General features: G+C 38.4%; 1 protein-coding gene across 1 annotated transcript; it reads right to left on the minus strand.

Moving 5' to 3' along the window:
- Nucleotides 1–4,672: 4,672 nt before the first annotated feature.
- On the minus strand, nt 4,673–18,421 carry LOC111412440. The gene is made up of 3 exons (XM_023043374.1): nt 18,217–18,421; nt 16,495–16,981; nt 4,673–4,846 (listed from the first exon to the last, which is right to left on the minus strand). Exons 1-3 carry the CDS (start codon nt 18,255–18,257, stop codon nt 4,688–4,690), a joined length of 687 nt encoding a protein of 228 aa, XP_022899142.1. The 5' UTR covers nt 18,258–18,421; the 3' UTR covers nt 4,673–4,687.
- Between the last annotated feature and the right edge of the window lie 3,223 nt (nt 18,422–21,644).

The following is a 21,644-nucleotide window of genomic DNA, read 5'->3' on the forward strand; positions in this document are numbered from 1 at the left end:
GTAAAACCAGTCATCAATGGCGGAAAAAACTGGAGACAGCAGGGACTCGGCAACATCCGGGTCTCCTACGGGTGAAACCGAAATTACTCCCACCATGGGTCCAATTGGAATGGATAACTCGTCCTTCCAATTAACGGTGGAGAAACTATAGGGAGTGGGCTCAGTCCAATAAATTGGTGGTGGATGGGAAAAGAAAGTTAGGTTATCTCACCGGAGAAACGAAGCAGCCCGTTGCCGACGTGAATCTTCAAAAAAGGTGGAAATCCGAGAACTCCATGGTAATGGCATGGCTCGTGAACTTGATGAGGCCCGAAATTGGAAAAATTTATCTCTTCATGCCCACTGCAAAAGACATTTGGGAAGCAGTCAGGGAGATGTACTCCGACGCCAAAAATTTCTCGCAAATCTTCGAGATTAAAACAAAGTTGTGGCAATCAAAGCCAGGGGAAAGAGATGTCACCGATTATTACATGGAGATGACAGCTTTATGGCAAGAATTGGACCAGAGTGTTGAAGACGAATGGGACTGCGCCGGTGATTGTATCAAGTATAAGAAACGGCTGGAGAACGAGCGAGTGTATGAATTTCTGGCCGGACTGAACAGGGATTTGGATGATGTTGGAGGTCGGATTCTCGGTCACCGACCGCTTCCCACCACCCGTGATGTGTTCGTTGAAGTGCGGCAAGAAGAAAGTCGCTGGCTGATTATGATGAAGAAAGAAGGTGGACTCGCTGGGTTGGACGCATCGGCCTTATCTTTGCAGTCAACTGGGCCAACCGGGTCAATGGATAGTGGGCCTGATAGTTTGGCTGCAAATGTGAAAAAATCATCTTTTAATGGGCCCAAATCTGTTGGGTTTGACGGATCGACCCAAATGTTTAGAGGACTGACAAAAATTGGACCAAGCCCAAAACATCAAAAGAGTCGTCCATGGTGTGACCACTGTCGAAAATCCGGACATAAAGAAGATACGTGTTGGGATTTGCACGGGAAACCAAGTGATTGGAAATCGAAACAAAATACTAGAAATCACGGGTATCAAGCTGCGATTAATGACACGCAACAGTCCACTTCAAGCAGTGCATTCAACCTAGAGCAACTCGAACAACTCTATAAAATGTTCTCAAATTTTCAATCACCTAATTCGTCAAGCTCCCTAGCCCACAAAGGTATTTTTCCAAAAGCCCTAAACACCACGGTACTCTCTAAAGTACCTTGGATTATTGACTCTGGTGCGTTCGATCATATGACGGACTCCCACCACCTGTTCCTTTCATACTCACCATGTGCAGACAACCTTAAAGTTAAAATTGCAGATGGCTCTCTATCCTCAGTGGCCGGAAAAGGGAGTATTCAACTCTCTGACTCAATAACACTTAATCATGTCCTACACGTCCCAAATTTATCCTGTAGTCTATTTTCTATTAGTAAATTGACAAAATCCTCAAACTGTTCCGCTAACTTTGTTTCTTCTCATTGTATTTTTCAAGACCTATCATCGGGGAAAACGATTGGCAGTGCTAAAGAGTGTAGGGTGCTTTACTACTTTGACGAAACTGATGTGACTAAACAACGTCGATTTGTTAGTTGTGATTCTGCATTTGTTCCCAAGGATAGTGAAATTCTGTTATGGCATTTTAGACTGGGTCATCCCAACCTTCAATATATGAGACTTGTATTACCTTAAATATTTTCGAATAAAATGTCTATTGATTTTAGTTGTGAAACTTGTGAACTCGCAAAACATCATCGTTCACCATTCCCAAAATCCACATACAAACCATTTAAACCCTTCGCATTAATTCACAGTGACCTTTGGGGACCTTCACGAACCCCCAAACGCACCCACACTAAATGGTTCGTTACATTCATCGACGACCATACTCGAATCTGTTAGGTTTATATGCTGAAAGAAAAAAGAGATGTCCAATCTATATTCATAAATTTTCATGCAATGATCCAAACTCAATTTTAGACAAAAATTCAGATTCTGCGCACAGATAATGGCACAGAATATGTCAATCATACTCTGAGAAATTACCTTTTAGACAATGGGATAATTCACCAAAGCTCATGCGTTGATACCCCACAACAAAATGGAATTGCTGAACGAAAAAATAGACACATACTTGAGGTGGCTCGAGCATTGTTGTTTACTTCTAATATGCATACCACCTTCTTGGGGTGATGCCATTCTCACAGCAACCTACCTTATAAACAGAATGCCTAGTCGCATTCTCAAATTTGAGACCCCTCTTAAAAAATTCCAAAAATTTTTCCCTTACTCTCGCATCAGCTCAAACTTACCCCTTAAAGTGTTTGGCTGCACGGCCTTTGTTCACATCCATTCCCATCATCGAACTAAGCTCGAACCACGTGCCCTCAAATGTGTATTCATTGGATACTCACCAACACAGAATGGGTATAAATGCTATGATCCAATAACAAAAAGGGTAATTGTTAACCTTGATGTCACTTTCTTTGAGACAAAACCCTTCTTTCAAAAAACCTCACCTCATGGGGAGAACATAGTCGAAGATCGCTTTTTTGAAATCTCCCTTAACCCATCTGAATATGAATCGATACAAAATCTTGAACCACCTACCGATTCTAATATGCCATCTACAGAAGGCAAGTTGAACTCCAGGGGAGATCAGAAGGAATGACTTGACAAAGAGATGATAGTTTATTCAAGAAAGTCAAAATCAAAGTATAAGGAAGACCTCACACTCGAAGCACCAAAAGAGTATGAACCGGTGACAAATCTAGATCCTCATGAAATATCCCCAAAGTCATCTGATTGTGATTTACCTATTGCTCCAAGAAAACCAAAACAGTCATGCACTCTTCATCCTATCTCAAAATTCATAGCCTACAAAACTTTATCTCCACAATTTCGAACTTTTGTCTCTAACCTTGATAATACAAAGATTCCCAGAAATATTTAGGAAGCATTGGAAATTACTAAATGGAAGGAAGCAGTGATGGAAGAAGTAGAGCTCTAGAAAAATATGAAACTTGGGATGTAGTGGAGCTACCACAAGGTAAGAGACCAGTTGGCTGTAAATGGGTGTTTAATGTGAAATATAAAGCAAATGGGACTATAGAACGGTACAAAACTCGTCTGGTTGCAAAGGGATATACTCAAGCCTATGAAATAGGCTACACAGAAACATTCGCACCTGTGGCCAAATTGAATACAATTCAGGTCCTCCTATCACTAGCAGCAAACTTAGATTGGCCACTACAACAACTTGACATCAAAAATGCATTTTTGAATGGGGAATTGGAAAAAGAAGTCTACATGACATTACCGCCTTGTTTCGACAAGAAAGGAGAAGAGAACAAAGTATGCAAACTAAAAAAATCTTTGTACGGACTCAAACAATCAGCAAGAGTGTGGTTTGATAAGTTTTCAAATGTATTAAAAAGGCAGGGATATCGACAGGGGCAGTGAGATCACATTATGTTCTTCAAAATATTTGAAGATGGGACAAAGACCATTTTGATTGTATATGTTGATGACATAGTGCTCACTGGAGATAATACAGTCGAGATTGAGAGGCTAAAAAAGGGCCTAGCCTCCGAATTTGAAGTAAAGAATCTTGGACAAATGCGGTATTTCCTTGGAATGGAGGTAGCCGGTCAAAGAAGGGTATTAATGTTTCACAACGAAAATATATTTTGGACCTGTTAACTGAACAGGCATGCTTGGGTGTAAACCAAGTAACACTCCCATTGATACTGGTAGGAAAATTGACATGGGGGAACCAGTAGAAAATGACAGATATCAGCGACTAGTTGGAAAATTGATCTACTTATCACATACTAGACCTGACATTGCATTCGTCGTGAGTGTGGTAAGTCAACATATGCATTCTCCAAGGGAGACTCATCTAGAAGCAGTATATAGAATTTTGAGGTATCTCAAAAGTTCACCTAGAAAAGGACTATTGTTCAAGAAACAAGAAAAAGGGACATAGAAATATTCACTGATGCTGATTGGGCTGGAGCAACAAAGACAGGAGATCTACTACTGGTTATTGTACATTCATATGGGGAAACTTAGTAACCTGACGAAGTAAGAAACAGAATGTAGTAGCAAGGAGCAGTGCTGAAGCAGAGTTCACGACAATGGCTCAAGGGATATGTGAAGCTGTGGTTGAAAAAACTCTTGAAAGAACTACAAGTTACAACGAAAATCCCAATTAAACTCTATTGCGATAACAAAGCAGCGATCAATATTTCACTCAACCCAGTACAACATGACCAAACTAAATATGTAGAGGTGGACAGACACTTCATAAAGGAAAAAGTTGAAGACGCAACTATTTACATGATCTATATCCCCACCAAAGAACAAACAGCAGATGTATTCACCAAAGGGCTACACGGACAAAATTTTGATGATTTCATCTGCAAGTTGGATGTGGTCAATATCTATGATCCAACTTGAGGGGGAGTATAAAAATCTAAAATTTTATAGAATTATTATAGAAAGATTTTTTCTATCTTTATTTGGTAAAATTGTAAATTAGTTAGGAAATAATTTCTTCTTTCCTTAGGTAGGAGATTATTTTCTTTTTTATCCCACTTCATTGTATTATATATTTACGGTTTTCCATTGTAAAAAATAAGATTTATAGAATTGGAATTCTTCCATCCAATCTTCGTATATTTTAGGTGTTAGGAATGAACATATTTAATGCTTCTATTGAAGCTATTAGTCTCTATAGTGAAATGTTTTTTATACCTTTTCTGCACAAAGACGTTGATATCTCTATCTCTTCCATCTCCTCGAGATGAAATCTCACTTGCTGCTTGCAGTAGGGAATAAATAGATGCCTGAAGAAATTTATAAATCATTAGCCACCTTATAGAGAGTAAAGCACACAAAAATGAAAAACAAAGTGCACCATTTACAAACGTCAAGAACTAATGCAATCTATGGATAAAGATTCTCCACTTTCATAACCCATAGTTCCAACGATGCTAAAGAATTCCACACCAAATAAAACCTAGTATGGTGTATGACATCTTGAATAGAACTTTCCAACCTATAAAAGTATAGAGTATTACCCATAACTTAATCAAGTTCAAATGTCTTATCATCCATTTGACAAATTTATTAATAAGTAATAAATAAGAATAGTAACAAGAATATTTGTAGATCCATGAAATGTGTGAATAATAACAAATAGAAATTTTGAATGCGAGGTGGAAATTAATGTTTGATTTTGACTAAATTTATAAAGCAATTTAAAAATTTGTATCCTAAAACTCATTATTTCTTGTGTTGAAAGGGAATTTCTTAAGAAACATCATTTAATTAATCTTTCCAGCTAGCATTTGATTGCTATTGGAAATTATTATATCAGAAGGAAATTAGCCTGCACTAACAAACATAATTTGTGCTACTTTGTCGACTGAATTATAAGGCGTGTGAATTTCTCGTCAAAGTGAGGAATCCAACGAGATGTTGTAAAGTACTTTCCAACAACCTTTTATTTCGTAACATTCAAATGTGGCATACTAAAGTAGCCTACGTCAAAGTTAGTGCACGATATTTAGTCACTCAAGTGCCACCGGTTGCATTCAACATACAGAGGATCTTCCATATAAGATAGATAGTACATGCGTGAATTACCCAAATAGTCATTGAACTTTTCAAAAAGTTTCCACGAGGTCACTGAACTTTAAAAATCACTCAATTCTTCACTGAACTTTGCAAAAAGTTTCCACGGGGTCACTGAACTTTAAAAATTACCCTATGGAAAATTTTTGCAAAATTCAATGGCCTCGAAAACCTTTTGCAAAATTCAGTAATGAATTGAATGATTTTTAAAGTTCAGTGACCTCGTGGAAACCTTTTACAATGTTCAGTGACCATTTGGGTAATTCACTCGATGGTACAAAGCTAATAAGTTGAATTTCTCTGTTTATTTTGTAAAAAGTACTTACAATACTAGTCCTCTTAAAACTTGCACAGATTATACACAGATTAAGGCTAAAAACTTGCATAAGATAAGGAACAAAATAACTAACTAGCTAGCTAAGATAAGGAACCCAATAACTAACAAGCTAAGATTCCTCATTTACTGATTTATAGATATTTAACAAATCCTTAACAGATCCTAAAGATTCTGCGTAATCTTCCCTCCCCCTCAAGCTGGCATAAAGATGTCTTCCATTGTTAGCTAGCCCATTAGAAAGTCGAACATCTTCTTAGGTAATTCCTCGATGAGAATATTTATAATCTGGTCAGTAGTTGGAACATATGGCATACAAATCTCCACTTTCAATCTTTTGCTTGATGAAATGCTTGTCAACTTCCACGTGCTTTGTTCGGTCATGTAGTACCTGATTGTGAGCAATTACGATAGTTGATTTTTTTATCACAATAGACTTTCATAGGTGATGAATCAGACACCTTCAATTCTTCTAGTAATCTTTTAATCCACATAACTTCACAAATTCCATGAGTAACATCGTTGCTCCTTGCAACTACATTTTATCTTTTGTTCCGGCGTGTGATAAGATTTCGATTGACAAAAGTACAGTAACCAAAAGTCAATATATTGTCTCCGTTATGCTCCCAACCCAATCTGAATAGGTATAAACTTTTGATGACCATGTTTCTGATACAAGATTCCATTTTTAGGTGTTCCCTTCAAGGCTTCAAAATTCTATAGACAGCCTTAAAGTGCTCTAATCTCGATGTGTATGAAGTGGCTCACCATGCTTACTGCAAAATTATATATGAACGCGTATGAAAAGTAGATTAACCATCCCATGTCTTTGATACTTCTCCCGTTTTATTACCGCTTCAGCTTAGGCAGGTTGCAGCTTCACATTCGTTTCACTTGAAGTTTCTGCATGTTTGCAACCCAGCAGTCCCGTTTCATTAAGCAAGTCAAGTATACACTTTCGTTGACTAACAAATATCCCTTCCCTTAATCTAGCAAATTCCATCCGAAGAAAGCATTTCAACATGCACATATCTTTGATCTCAAAGTCAACTACAAGTTTCTTTTTAAGCCTTTCCAATCATTGGTGGACCCACATTGGGTCCTAGTAGGTCAAGTGACCCACCAACTTTAGAGGGATTTTTTTTTTTTTTAAATAAACTCCAATATCACGAAGAAAAAAGAGAATCCTTCCATTACTAAATAACAATTGAATTGATTGTTTTTATTGGTAAATCTGTGATTATTGATAAATAGATTATTTTTTCACTCGAATTGATCGTTTTAATTGGTTGTTTGTATCAGGTATAGAAAAGTACTTTAAATGTAAGTCTGCATTTAAAGTATTGAAAATGATATAATTATGAAACGTTAGAATGCAAAGAGAACAGTTGTAATAAAATATCAAATATACTAAATTTTTAGCAACTTTTTCATAGGCCCTCGTTTGGCCCCCATTTTATTACTTTTTTTCTCTCATATTTTCAACCACACAATCTTCCATAAAATAATATTACACATAAATCAAAAAAATTTCCTTCCTTTTCAACCATTCATTTTTTTAAAAAAAATAATATTACACCCATTTTCATTTCCAAAAAATAGAGGCCAAATAATGTATAAATTTGATTGTGCCCCACTAATTCCAAATATCAGCGTCCGCCACTGTTTCCAATTCAATATTGTTATCACTTGTTAAAATGATGTCATGCACATAGACAATTAGGATAGTAATTTTACCATTCGTTGAGTGCATGTAGAAATTGGTGTGGTAAGCTTGGCTTTGACGATACCCATAACCTTTCACAGCAATTCAAAAACAATCAAACCACGCTCTAGGAGACTGTTTTAGGCTATATAGTGACTTTTTTAATCGACAAACCTTTCCTCAACCTATCCTTCCTTGAAAGCCAGGTAGTAAACTCATGAACACTTCCTCCTCTAAGTCTCCATTTAAGAAAGCATTCTTAACATCTAACTAATGCAATGACCAATCAAAATTCACGGGTAGGGGCAATAAAACCAATATTTAGTTTATTTTTGTTGGTAGAGCAAAGTTTTCTTAATAGTCTATCCCAAAGTGTGAATCCTTTTGCATGAACCTTACCTTATATCATTCCATACTTTCATCTGCTTTACACTTGAAAGTGAACACCCATTTACACCCTATTTTCTTATCTTTTGATAAGTCAACTACTTCCCAAGTACCACTTCTTTTAAGAGCATTCATCTCTTTCAGAACTGCCAACTTCCAATCCATGTCACCTAGTGCTTCTTCAATGTTTACCAGAACAAATGAGTTTGTAATCTTAGAAGAAAGAGCTCTATGGGATTTGGAAAACTTTGTGTAAGACATATATTTGGCGTTGGGAGATTGGTACATGTTCTAACTCCTTTTCTAATAGCTATAGGAATATCAAGATCTGAAGGGATATCAGGATCAGAAGACTCATTAGAAAGAGGGATATAGGAAGATATAGGATTACTGGATCAATGCTCGGTGATTTGAAATGGTTCTGTTCTAGAATGGTAGATAGGTCTTTGTTCTTCTTTGTACCTCTTCGAGTATAAACCAGCGACTCAGTATTTGACAGCGGCATTTCTCCCCCTGTTTGTGATAACTCAATGCTTGGTACCTATGGACTAGTGATGGTTTTGTTTTCAATAGTAATTATGAGTGGTTGATTTGGAGTCAGAGTATCTAAAACAGTAGCAGGAAGAGGATTGTCAGTTATCCAAAAATTGTCTTCTAATAGTCTTATCTCCCCTTAAGGGAATTTTTAGTAAAGAATGGATAATTTTCCAAAAACGTAACATCCATACTGACATGAAGCTTTTTTGTTGTAGGGTTGTAGCACTCTTACCCTCCTTTATTTGGTGCATAACCAATGAAAACACATTTTTCAACCGTAGAATCAACTTTAGATCTAAATTTGCTAGTCATATGAACATAAGGAGATCCAAAAATTTTAATGAAGAAGAGCTTACAATAATAGTTAATGAGTAGAGTTTCTCTATTAATTTGTAAAAAGAACTTACAATACTAGCCCTCTTATAGAAGAGACTATACGCAGATTAAAGCTGCTAAAAATATGCGCAAGATAAGGAACCGAATAACTAACTAGCTAATATTCCTAATATACAGGTATACAATTATTTAACAAATCCTTAACAGATCCTAAAGATTCTGCCTAATCTGCCAGCAATTAGATATAGCAAGAAACCTTCTATAACTTATTTTGGCAGGAGTCTACATAAACAAACAAGGATTAACATCTATTATGTAGTTGAGGCATTCCTCCCAACCCCGAGCGAACAGAGGGCTAAAACCCTAAGTTCGATGTCTCCCGTCATATCCAAACCAACTCCTCCACCACCGAACCCCACTGTCGCCGGCCTCTCCGGCGCCAGTCATCAGACCTAGAACCGACGACCCAGCCCCACCCACCTCACGCCACAAACTAGCCTTGCAAGCCCAACAAATTCCGACTAGATCCAGGTTCCGCCCAGATTCAGTCCTCACACGCCTGATCGGAAGCCTCTGCAGGCCATTCCGCCTCCGGCCGGTCAGGCACGTGGGTCACCGGCCGTTTAGGCGGCGCATGGGCTTCACGTGCCCGCGAGTGGCCAACACCTCCAGGTTCCTCCGACTGCTACGAAGCTATTCCGACCAATGGTTCCGTCATCTTCCGGCCCATTAGCTCAAAATCATGGGAAACAGCCCTATGTAATGGAGGCTATGGTTTTCAGTTCACGATTTAGAGTCGAGGCAAAGGAGTTTGTAGTGACTGTTACCGCCTCTGGCGTGGTTAAGCTTTCGAAATGGGGCTCGAAGATATCGAGTGCTATCTGTATGGGCCGATTTGGTGCCGTGTGGATGGTGAATATGATGGACAAGTTGAGGAGGGCTAGTAAGATGGAGGAATTCGTTGCCAAGTTTAATGAATCTTCCCGCGCTTTCTTGGCGCAACGTTGTGCAAACAGTCATGGCAGGTTTCTCATGGTAGCACACTATGGGGAGAGGCGGAGAAAAGGGGTTGTAATGGTGCCGGAAGGTGCAAATGAAGAGGGATGGGAATCGGTTTCACGCATGTTCCAAGCAGTCATTGTTTCCTTTGTGGCCAGGGACAAGGTGGTACGTCAAACATATGAAGAAAGAAGCCGATGAGGGATGACTTATGCCGAAGTCACTGCAAATGCACGGGCTTCGCAAAGTGCTGACCAAAGGGTAATGTTGCCGAAGGAAAAGGTGGGCAATGGGAGAAATGACCCTCATGTTGAAATAATGGCTCGCATACGGACATTGAAAGGAGAATTGGATGGATTGATAAAGGTTGTGGAAAGTGGGTCTATAGTGGGGTCCAGGTCAAGTTATTGTCGTCAGTGTGGGGTGAGATTGGAGGAGTCAGCTAGTTTGGATGTCAAGGAGCCAGTGCCAATAGGGGTTTCGGCTAAAGATAAGCAAGTGTTGGACAAGCCTTGTAGCGAGTCCCAGACGGGGTCTGATATGGACATTTCTTCTAAAGATGAGAATCGAGACGAGATGGAAGGATCGAAAAGGGGTGGAGTGGAACCAAGGATCGAGGCATATCGAGGGACGGAACCTCAAACGGAATTAGGAGAGCAGGGCATTACGAATATTGACTTGGAGGTTTTGGAAGCGAAAAGAGTTATTTGTTCTACGATCGTAGGGTCATTAGACACGATTCCACTTGTAAAAGGATCATTGCCAGATGCGTGCAAGAGGTTGGACTTGAACTGGGTGAACACTCAGGGCCGACACTTGAAGACCAGCATGGGAAAACAGGCTCGACCACTAAAGCAATGAACACCTACAGCAGGCGATGCGCTGAGTCTTCGAATGAATGGGTTCTAGAGAATGATAATGCGTTGGTGGTGTGGATGGGTGGCGCTGAGAAGGGAAACACAGATAATGTTGCTAAACAGGTGGAGGAAGAGGAGGGACACTACTACGATCCTATTTATGCTGATGAGACAGTGAAAGCTAGTGCATTTGACGTCAGAACACCACCTTCTAATTGGGTTCTTCAAAGAATTCTGGATTTTAGTAAGATTGTAGGAGTGTCCTGTGATGGGTATGAAGATAGACTCGTACAATTGTTTAAGGATTTGGAGGCTAGCAGGGGACAAGGGATGAGGACCCCAGGAGGTGAGATGAGAAGTAAGAGCGATCGTGAGCTTAAGCGGCTTGAATGCTCAATTAACTATGATATTAAGGGCGGCGAGTCGAGTAGAGGCGTGATGGGGAGGGATGATGGAGTTTTAAGATGATTCCGAAAATAATTAGTTGGAACGTACGTGGGCTTAATGAACCAGGGAGGAAAAGGTTAGGAGTTCGAAATCTATTGAGGAAATGGAGGGCTGACCTTGTATGTTTACAAGAAACAAAGGTGGAGGATGTGTCGAGGGATATTGTGAGTAGCCTATGGGGGGAACAGCATGTGGGGTATCAATTTGTAGAGTCATCGGGGGCCTCGAGAGGTATACTGATAATGTGGGACACCAGAGTCTTTGATATGGACTAGGTTAGCGAAGGTCTGTTTTCTCTATTGATCTCATTTAAAAACATCAAGGATAGCTTCCGGTGGATGTTCGTAGGAGTCTATGGGCCTAATGTAGATGAGCATAGAAGTGGACTGTGGGTTGAATTGGCTGGAATGATAGCTTGGTGGAACCTTCTAATGTGTATCGGGGGAGATTTTAATGTGATCCGTTTTCCTACTGAGAGGTCTAGTAGGGGGAGATTAACAAGAGCTATGGAGGACTTCTCAAATTTTATCAGAGAGAACGCGTTGGTGGACCTGCCTATGATTGGGAGAGACTTTCCTTGGTCTTCTAATCGGGATCAACCTATCCTATCCCGAATAGATCGATTTTTGGTATGTAGAGCATGGGAGGCTAAGTATCCAGAGGTCATTCAAAGGAGAATGGAGAGACTGTATTTTGATCATTTCCCTATATTGTTATCTGGGAATGTGAGGCGTGCTTGAAAAAAACCTTTTAGGTTTGAGAAGATGTAGCTTAAAGTGGATGGTTTTGGGGAATGAGTACGGACTTGGTGGACGTCTTATGACTTCAAGGGATCTCCCAGTTATGTTTTGGATTGCAAATTTAAGGTGCTGAAAAGAGATCTAAAGAAGTGGAATGAGGAGGTGGTGGGAGATGTTAACCATCGTAAAAATCAATGCTTATTGGTCATTGAGGAGCTAGATAGGAGGGAGGAAAGTAGAGGACTGGCAGGGGAAGAGAGGGTGAGACGAGGAGAATTAAGAGAAGAATTGGAAAGCCTGGTGGAGATGGAGTACACTACTTGGCGTCAGAAATCTAGAATCAAATGGTTGAAAGAGGGGGACAAATGCACCTGCTTTTTCTATAAGGTCGCGAACTCCAATAGGCGCAACAATTCTATCAATATGTTGAAGGTCGATGGCGTTACCTTTGAGGATCCATAGGAGATCGAGACCCAGATGGTAAGCTTCTATCAGAACCTGTATCAAGAGCAGTTTGACTGGAGGCCAGAGTTGGAAGGGCTTGAGTTTTCTTCTATATCTGAGGAGGATGCCAGCTGGTTAGAGAGGTCTTTTGAGGAGAATGAAATTAGGGAGGTGGTGTTTAGCACGAATGATGAAAAGGCGCCAGGACCCGATGAATTTTCGTTCTCATTCTATAAGACTTGTTGGGAAGTGGTGCAATCGGACATTGTCGAAGTCCTTACTTGTTTCTTTCAATGTGGAAGGTTCTTGCGAAGTGCCAATGCTACATTTATTGTGCTGATTCCAAAGAAATTGGGAGCGACGGATATTAAAGACTTTCATCCTATTAGCCTCGTGAGCGGAGTTTACAAGATTATTGCGAAGATTTTGGCAAATAGATTGAAGGAGGTGCTGGAAAAAGTGGTGTCCAAGTTTCAGAATGCTTTCGTTAAAGGACGCCAAATTTTGGATTCAGTACTTATAGGAAATGAATCGTTGACTCAAGACTGCGCCTGGGTGTTCCTGGAATGCTATGTAAGCTTGACATTCAGAAAGCTTATGATCACATAAATTGGAGATTTCTCTTGTATATGCTCAGGCAATGTGGCTTTGGGGATTAGTGGTGTAAGTGGATTCAGTTTTACATCTCCACGGTTTCCTTTTCAGTTATGGTGAACGGCATTCCGGAGGGTTATTTTCGTAGTAGCAAAGGACTGAGACAAGGAGATCCTTTATCCCCGTTGCTGTTTGTCATTGTAATGGAGGCTTTCGGTAGGATGCTCGAGAATGCCATGGGGGAGAGTTTACTAAGGGGCTTTATGGTTGAGCAGTTATAGGTATCTCATTTGCTCTTCGCAAACGACACACTGATTTTCTGTGATGCAGAGGTAGAGCAAGTCAGGAATTTGCGGCGTTTGCTCTTATGCTTTGAAGCTCTATCAGGATTGAAAATGAATTTGGGAAAATCTGAAGCTATCATAGTGGGAGAGGTGGATAACATGGTGGAGTTGGCTGCTATACTAGGATGCAAGGTTGCGCGATTGCCTATGACATATCTTGGGCTACCTTTAGGCGCTCGGTTTAAAAGCACACATCTGGAATAGTATTATTGAAAGGGTGGAGAGAAGGCTAGCTGGGTGGAAGTGTATGTACCTCTTAAAGGGAGGTCATCTTACTCTCATAAGATCCAAATTGTCGAACCTCCCTACTTACTTCATGTCGTTGTTTCCTATTCCTATTGCAGTGGCAAAAAGATTGGAGAGGATCCAAAGGGATTTTCTTTGGGGAAGATTAGGGCAAGAGAGAAAATTACATTTGGTTAATTGGGTATCGTATGTTCTCCCATGAGGTTGGGTGGTCTCAAATTGAGGAGTCTCGTACTGTTTAATAAAGCTTTGTTGGGTAAGTGGTTGTGGCGATTTCGAACGGAAAGGGGGAGTTTTTCGGGAGAAATTATAGGAGCAAAATATGGTGTTATGGAGTGGGGACGGTGTTCAGTCGAGAGTCGAAGCTCTTATGGGGTGAGTCTGTGGCGGTATATCCGGCGAGGGTGGAGTGATTTTCGGGATAAATTAACGTTTGTAGTGGAGAATGGTAATACTATCAATTTTTGGGATGATTGTTGGTGTAGAGATCAACCACTAAGATTGAAATTTCCTTCCTTGTATCGTATTGCATTGTTGTCGTCTACCATGATGAATGATGTTTCAGATATTCATAATGGGAGTATCAGCTGGAACATTGCTTTTGCACGGGGTTTGCAGGATTGAGAGTTAGACGACTACGTGCTATTTTTGACATCCTTATATGAGGTACAAATCAGGACAGGAGATGGTGATTGCAGCAGGTGGAGGTTGACATGGGATGGTATGTCTTCAGTCGGCACTTTCTTTAAATCTTTGTTGGGAGCTGAGAAGAGCTCTTTCTCTTGGAAGGGAGTGTGGAAGAGTAAATTGCCACCACGAGTAGCGCGAAAAACCTACGAACAAGGGGTTTTTGTATTACAGAGTGGAGCTTTATGTGTAGGAGGGATGGGAAGACGATTGATCACTTGTTCCTCCATTGTGATATTTGTAGTTTATTGTGGAATGAGATTTTCGCATCGCAACACATAGATTGGGCGATGTCAAGGCGTATGGAAGACTCGCATGGAGGAGAAAATTTCACGACAAAGATAGCAACCTTGCATGGGAGCTTATTCCGGGCTGCGTAGTTTGGTGTGTGTGGAGAGAAAGGAACAACTGATGTTTTGACGATCAAACAAGAACAACATAGCAACTTAGAGAATTATTTTATTTCACATTGTATACTTGGTTTAATGCGGTGGCCACTAGTCATATAGATGGGCTGCCCAATTTTATGTCGTTTCTTTCTGATTTGTATTAATAATACACTTTCTATGTATTATGGTTTGATTAATAAAATACTTGATTATCTTTCAAAAAAAATGTAGTTGAGGCAATAAGTCATGCCAGTTCTTTTTCTAGCCATTCCTTGGGGATATTTGGAGATGCAAAAATTGATATTGATATTGATATTGATATAAACATCAAAAGTTGCCTTCGGAACTAGAAACAACCAACTACAATAGATATCTGCACAACTGCATCTTCTGCAGGAATTAAGATTTTTTAATTGATAAAGGAATCTATTGATGCTTCCATTGACTTCTTTAATGTTAGCAAATGATAGTTCAATAATTGCAACAGCTAAAGTTCTATGTATACAGTTCAACTCCAGTAGGATTCAGTGTACTCATTTTCTCCAGATCTAACTGGACAAGAAAATTTCTAATATGCATGGTACTATAACCTAGAATACTGCAAATCCGGTAATGCAAAGCAAACAAAGGGGCTCATAACCTGTGTGGAAGATGCAAGTCTCTCACATGATATATTCAAGACTACATTTAGTATATGAGTATATTACTGTTATTACCTTTTCAGAAGAAGTCAGAGTAACATTAGGTTCCATGTTTTTTACTTATAATGATTGTGATGTCAGAAACATAACTTGAGATATGGAAAAGTTAGCGAGGAAAAATGATAGTGGCTAAAGGAAATTTTTGGTGGTACCAAAAATGGACTCTTGATGACTTGAAGAGAAGCCACCTTGAACAGAAATAGATATAAGAAGGAAAGTCAAAGAAATCACCACGGCCATCAGTTGCCCCAGAAGTGATACTTGAGTTGTCATGTCGGTGTTTACCAGGGTGACAGACTGAGGCTAATGTCCACTACAGTTGTCATGGTATAAGTAGTCGTGGCAGCAACAAGTACAGAAGTGGTGGCAATATCCAAGCAGGTTACAGATTATTTCAGTCATGTCAGATGGTGGCTCTACCAAGAGAGAAGTCAAACAGCGTTTGTTTTGTAATGTTCTTTTTACGAACCGGGGAATTGATATATGGTAGCCCTGCATCCGTTGAGTCGTTTAACTACTCATGCCATATCAAAATTTAATTTGGAAAAATGAGTTGAGGTGTGGCGAGTTGGGCAGTAGGTTTAAATCCAAATTTAAGAAAATGTTTTAGTTGCCTGACTTGTATTCTGTGCCATTTTCAATTGGAGCACAAATCTTTCAATCCATTGTCAGTAAGTCTCTTCGTCTTCACATAGTTTACCATGCATTAATGGTTTTCTATTGTTATTCTCTCGATTTGATCCCATTCCCTTGTTTCCTGTTCTTTTGTGGAGTAAATTGTAAAACAATTCAAACTTTCTAAAACATTACCAAATAATTTCCTCGAATCCATAGTCGATTGAGCTCAACAATCTGCCAATACACCATTGGTAGAAATAGTTTCTAGCTCTACTGATAAGGACATGGAGACTGATCCTGTTACCATGAGGCACATACCAAAATGACAAATTCCTATATCTTTTAAAAGTAGAATATGTTGCCAGGTTTAAACGAAATATGTCTTAGCAAAGTTGTCATAGAATTGTGCCACATTTTTGTTCTCTACAACTACAAAAATGAAAACAAAAAGGCTGCTAGTATACCAACTTAATGTTGCAAATCTGTGACTGACCTGATAAGATAGTGCCTTAACCCAAGCAGCTTTGTCCACACCAAGCCAGACAGTTGAGAACCAGGAAATCTTTGAGAAAGACTTGTGTTGTTTAATTGCCAACTCAAATACTCTTGCAGAATCATGTAACGACTGGATAAGACCAGTATTGTAGTCTTCATCCTGCAAAGACTTATTTAGTTTGAATCTTATTTGCTCAACATTATCGTCTGTTCTTGCTTGGGAACTCCCATTAACTGTGATGCTGTCATCAGCAGAAGCTAGAGGCAGTAGATGATGTGTCCTTGTTAATTTACAAATGGATTGTTTCTTAAACAGAGGCAATCTGTGGATAAAACTCAGTTCACTGCTCTCTGAAAGGGAAAGCCTTACACGACTTTTCCTCCTTGTATAACAACGGTTGAACAGCAGGTGATCTAAGCCAACCACCCTTCTATTAAAGAAATAAGTTTTGATTGGTTTAACTGCAACCAATGAGCTGGAAGAGCTGCAAATAGAGAAGTTCAAGAATGAGCAAGAATGAACCATAAAGTGCTTGACAAGGAAAAGCCAGTAACCAGTATATACCAACTAGCACAAATGTCCATAAACAAGAAGCACTGCTTAATTATTCCTGAATGAAATATCCAACACTAAATATCGCTTATGTCAGATTTGTCTATTATCATGTTGTGTTCACCAGAGATCCCAACAATTTTTCTTAAAATCCTATGGTGTTCTATATAGATTAATATAGCTTGCATCTGGAATAATTTAAATAGCTTGCATCTGCTCTCGCGTACTTGGGCTTTTGGTTTTAGGGTGCACCTGATTATCATGCATTACAAGGAAATGCTTTGTTTACAAGGTATTTACCGCTAATAGAAACAAGAAAATACCTAGAATTTCTCAATGTGCTTGGGAATTGTTTCTGAAAAAGTATCATAAAAAATTCTTCTGTGTATTTTATCCACAGTGAAAAATGATTGAATATTTATCTGTCGAGTTGGAGACTCAACCACATGTAGGATAGGTATAATGGCAAGTTAGTTGGTAGTTCCATCTACAAGACTGGCCATATTATTTTCTCTTATTATTTTCTTTTTCTACTTAGGAGATGACTTGAATATGGGTGTTGGCATTTGATTGCTTAGTAAACATATAGCCACAATATTTTCCCTGCATTGGCATTCTATAAAGGGAATCAAGCAACCATTCCCAAACCAAGATCCTAATACCTAACCTGTCTGTTAGGCTTCCAGGTCCTCTTTTCTTCTTTATGATTTTCTATCCCTCCGAGATACTAACATCACTGTCCACTGCTAAGTCAGATGTATTTGGAATAAATAATTTAATTATGCCAATTTCGCTCATCGGTTCAGTTTAGAATCTTCGCGAAAAAAGTAATAAATCAGAATTATGATCAATTATTTGCCAACAATTCTCATATCAATGCTAAACACAAACCACATTAAATTTCTTCCACCTAAATATAATGACAAAATATATAAGAAGTAAGCTGGTTGCTTTTATAGTTTAATTGCACTATTATTTCTCAACAGAAACAGCTGAAACTCGATCAACAGTATATTTTCACATTAATTATGCTTATGAACTAAACTAAACTAACTGCCAGAAAGAACATAGTAAATTATCAAATCAAAACGGGAAAAACGAAACAAAAAAAATCTCAAATTGTGCATATCCGCATGGGCGCGTGGAGAAAGCGAGAACAGAATTGACCTGCCGGAGACGAGATTCTGATGGTGCAGCTTAAGTGACATGGATGAGAGATTTTTCGGCAGAAAACTTTTGCGGAAATTTTAGCAAAATGTATCCGGAAACAAATAAAAAAAAAGAACTCTGAACGGGAAAAAAATGTAATAGTGATGGGACAATGGGGAGACTGACGTGGCAGCGAGGGGTTTCTATCGGTAGACGTGGTGAACCTGATTATCATGCATTACGGAAATGCTTTGTTTGGATAAAATGTCTAGTCCTTGTATGAATTAAAATATAAAATTTAATTTAAGAAAAAATTAGTAATTAATTTTAATCACGTATCTTGTAAAATTCAACACTTTTCAACTATATATTTTATCAATTTTTACCAAAATATACTAAAATGTTGATATGGGTTGCCCACATGTATTTATTACATTGACAAATGGTCAATTGTCCTATAATTCTAAGCTGATATTCCTGACATAAGATAAAGTAAACGTCTAATCAATATTTCACAAAGATATTCGTCAAGTTGGCAGATGTGGCAACCTCCTCGTCTCTTAGAACTTCAGCCTCATCTTTTAGAACCTCGACTGGTCGTGAACATGAGGACTTTGGCATAAATCCTTCGTTAGGGCTTCAGCATGTATCTGGTTGAGTGACACCTTAGTCAGAATAAGGACTTCGGAACCTCGTTGCTTCATCTTTTCATATGTTTGGGCTGACTCTTCCTATGACGTTAGTGAGGCTTCCACGTGTTACTTATGATGACTAACTTCATATGGGGAGTAACAAATTGATTACAAATGCCTTTCATCCCATCTCACAACTACACCATCTCTCCACCATCATTGGCATCACTCAAAGACATTTGTCATCTCACCACCACCTACTCCAACAATCACCACCACGACTTCAACACTACCACTGCCAATACCTGCACCGCACCTCCAACCAACCACACAAATATGCACAACCACTACCAAAAACAAACAAAGATGCACAGGAAATTACAGATCGCACTACCTCGCTTGCTACAAGTCACTTGTTATCATTCTCCATCCGCCTGCTCATCGTCCCTCGATGGTGTTCAATGATGCTAGAAATCTCTCAGCACCACGGAGATATCGACATTTTAACAAAAGGGGACAAGTTGTGGAGCTTCGAGCGGAAGGCACAACTTAGCAATGATGGCGACATAAAACGATGCAAGTGAGTGACTATAGACCTTGTGTGCTATTCTAACACTAGGTCCGTAAGCAAAAAAACTATGGCTAGTTTTTGGTGATGGTGGTTGGAGTTGGTGGGTGGCGAACAGTGTTTGTCGTTAAAGTAGATAGAGGGAACGGAGAGAGGTCATAGAGAGAGAACATCACAATTATTTGGTGTGGGGCATGGGATGTGAGCGCGTAGGTGAGTACGAGGGTGAGAGTGGAGTGCACCTAATTTTTGAAAGAAAAATCTTTGTATTTAATTATTTAAATAACAACTTAAAAATCATATTTTAGTATAGCTTTTCCTAAGATTATTTCACTTAAACTGACTAATAATCAAAATTTAGCCCATTTGAGCCATATTTTTAAGAATTCATTTTTTAAACTTATTTTCAATCATACTTTATTTCAATAAAATTATTTTACTGTAAATCCAATTAAACTAACTAATAATCGAAATTCAGCCCATCTGAGCCATATTTTTGAGAATTCATTTTTTTAACTCATTTTTAATCATGCATTATTTCAATAAAATAGTTTTATTGTAAATCCAAAATTTCCTCCATTTTTTCCTATACATTTTTCAAAAATTAGTATTGTAAATCAGGTTAAATCCATGATGCAAATTCCGTAGCAACTTAGACTACAAAACCCACAACTAAATTGATGCGGAACCCAAGAATGCCAATTATAACCAGTTTGGAATGAACCCAACAAGATGAAACAAAGAACCCAAATATAACAGTGATGTAATGGACCCCTTGCTTACAAATTGAAGAACCCACGATCCGCTGTTAAACGCCACAAGGAATTATCCTTGATAAGTTCTAAATTATTGTTCAAAAAATAATAAATTGGAAGAAAGCAAAAGCCTCTCTTGAATTCAATAATAATTGCCAAAAGTCTTTACACAATGTAATGGAAAGAGTATTTATACTAAAGCTAAAAAATCCTAGCTAAAATCGTGCTAAATCATCAAAATATGAAAAGAAGTATAATTGATATCAAATTCTAACAAAATAAGAAAATTCACGAAAAAATTAAAAACGCGTCAAATTTTATAACCATGCAGCCGCATGGTTGTTTTCCATGCGATCGTATGGTAGACCCAAAAATCCCAGCGAATTCCCTGAAGATGGCTATGCGACCGCAAGCCATTAAAGGGGTGCGGTCGCATGGTTTTGCGGTTCAGCCTTTTCTTCGGCCGCTTGTAACGCATTGATCCATTTCACTTCGGCTTTTGACCCGAATATGAAACTTGTCCCATTTTGAGTCCTGGACGATCCATCAATGGTTTCTTAAACGAGCAATCTTATCGGTTGTTTCACTTGTTTTGCTCTCGATCGCGTCATCGGTCCGCCTTCGATTATCAACAGGTCTCGTCCCGCACTCGCCTTCGTCTGGCCCGACTCTTGGATCACATCAATCCACCAACGACCACTTAACTTTATACTTTCATAGTTATCCAATTTTTTTATTTTTTTTTTGTTTTACCATGACCATCCAACTTTATATTTAGCAACTTCTTACCCAAAAAAATAATTTTTGACAGTTAGGGATCCACTTTTTCCTCCAACGTTCAAAAAAATCAATTCTCATAATCACTACCGAATAAGCCCTTAGTGTCACCATTGCCACCCAATTTGATTTTATTTCACCGTGATCACCCAATTTTATATAAAAATTCATCATGATTATCCAATTTCATATAACGTCTAACTAAAACCATCTAACTTCTTTTTATCATTTTTACTAATTTTATTTAAGAGGGGTAAAACAGGGATCCACTTTTTCCTCCAACGTTCAAAAAAATCAATTCTCATAATCACTACCGAATAAGCCCTTAGTGTCACCATTGCCACCCAATTTGATTTTATTTCACCGTGATCACCCAATTTTATATAAAAATTCATCATGATTATCCAATTTCATATAACGTCTAACTAAAACCATCTAACTTCTTTTTATCATTTTTACTAATTTTATTTAAGAGGGGTAAAACAGTAACTTTACTTATATATATAAAATAAAGTTAAAAACTTATTCAAAAAATATTACTTAAAAAATAAAATAAATAAAAACTTATTTAAAAATTGTTACTTAAAAAATAAAATAAAATAAAATAAAAACTTATTTTAAAAAAACGTTACTATCGTTAAAAAATTAAATAAAATAAAAAATTTATTTGAAAATAAATATTTTTAATAAAATATACATTTTTTATAAAAAGGT

The sequence above is a fragment of the Olea europaea genome, chromosome 2 (genome assembly GCF_002742605.1).
Source record: "Olea europaea var. sylvestris chromosome 2, O_europaea_v1, whole genome shotgun sequence".
NCBI lineage: Eukaryota > Viridiplantae > Streptophyta > Magnoliopsida > Lamiales > Oleaceae > Olea > Olea europaea.

What these genes read in the sequence shown, in the direction of transcription:
- LOC111412440 (XM_023043374.1), bottom strand. Translation starts at nt 18,257, where the DNA reads ATGTCACTTAAGCTGCACCATCAGAATCTCGTCTCCGGCAG. An exon ending in CAGAATCTCGTCTCCGGCAG is followed by an intron (nt 16,982 to 18,216) that starts GTCAATTCTGTT and finishes CTCTATTTGCAG; the next exon opens with CTCTTCCAGCTCATTGGTTG. An exon ending in TTAAGGCACTATCTTATCAG is followed by an intron (nt 4,847 to 16,494) that starts GTCAGTCACAGA and finishes AAATTTCTTCAG; the next exon opens with GCATCTATTTATTCCCTACT.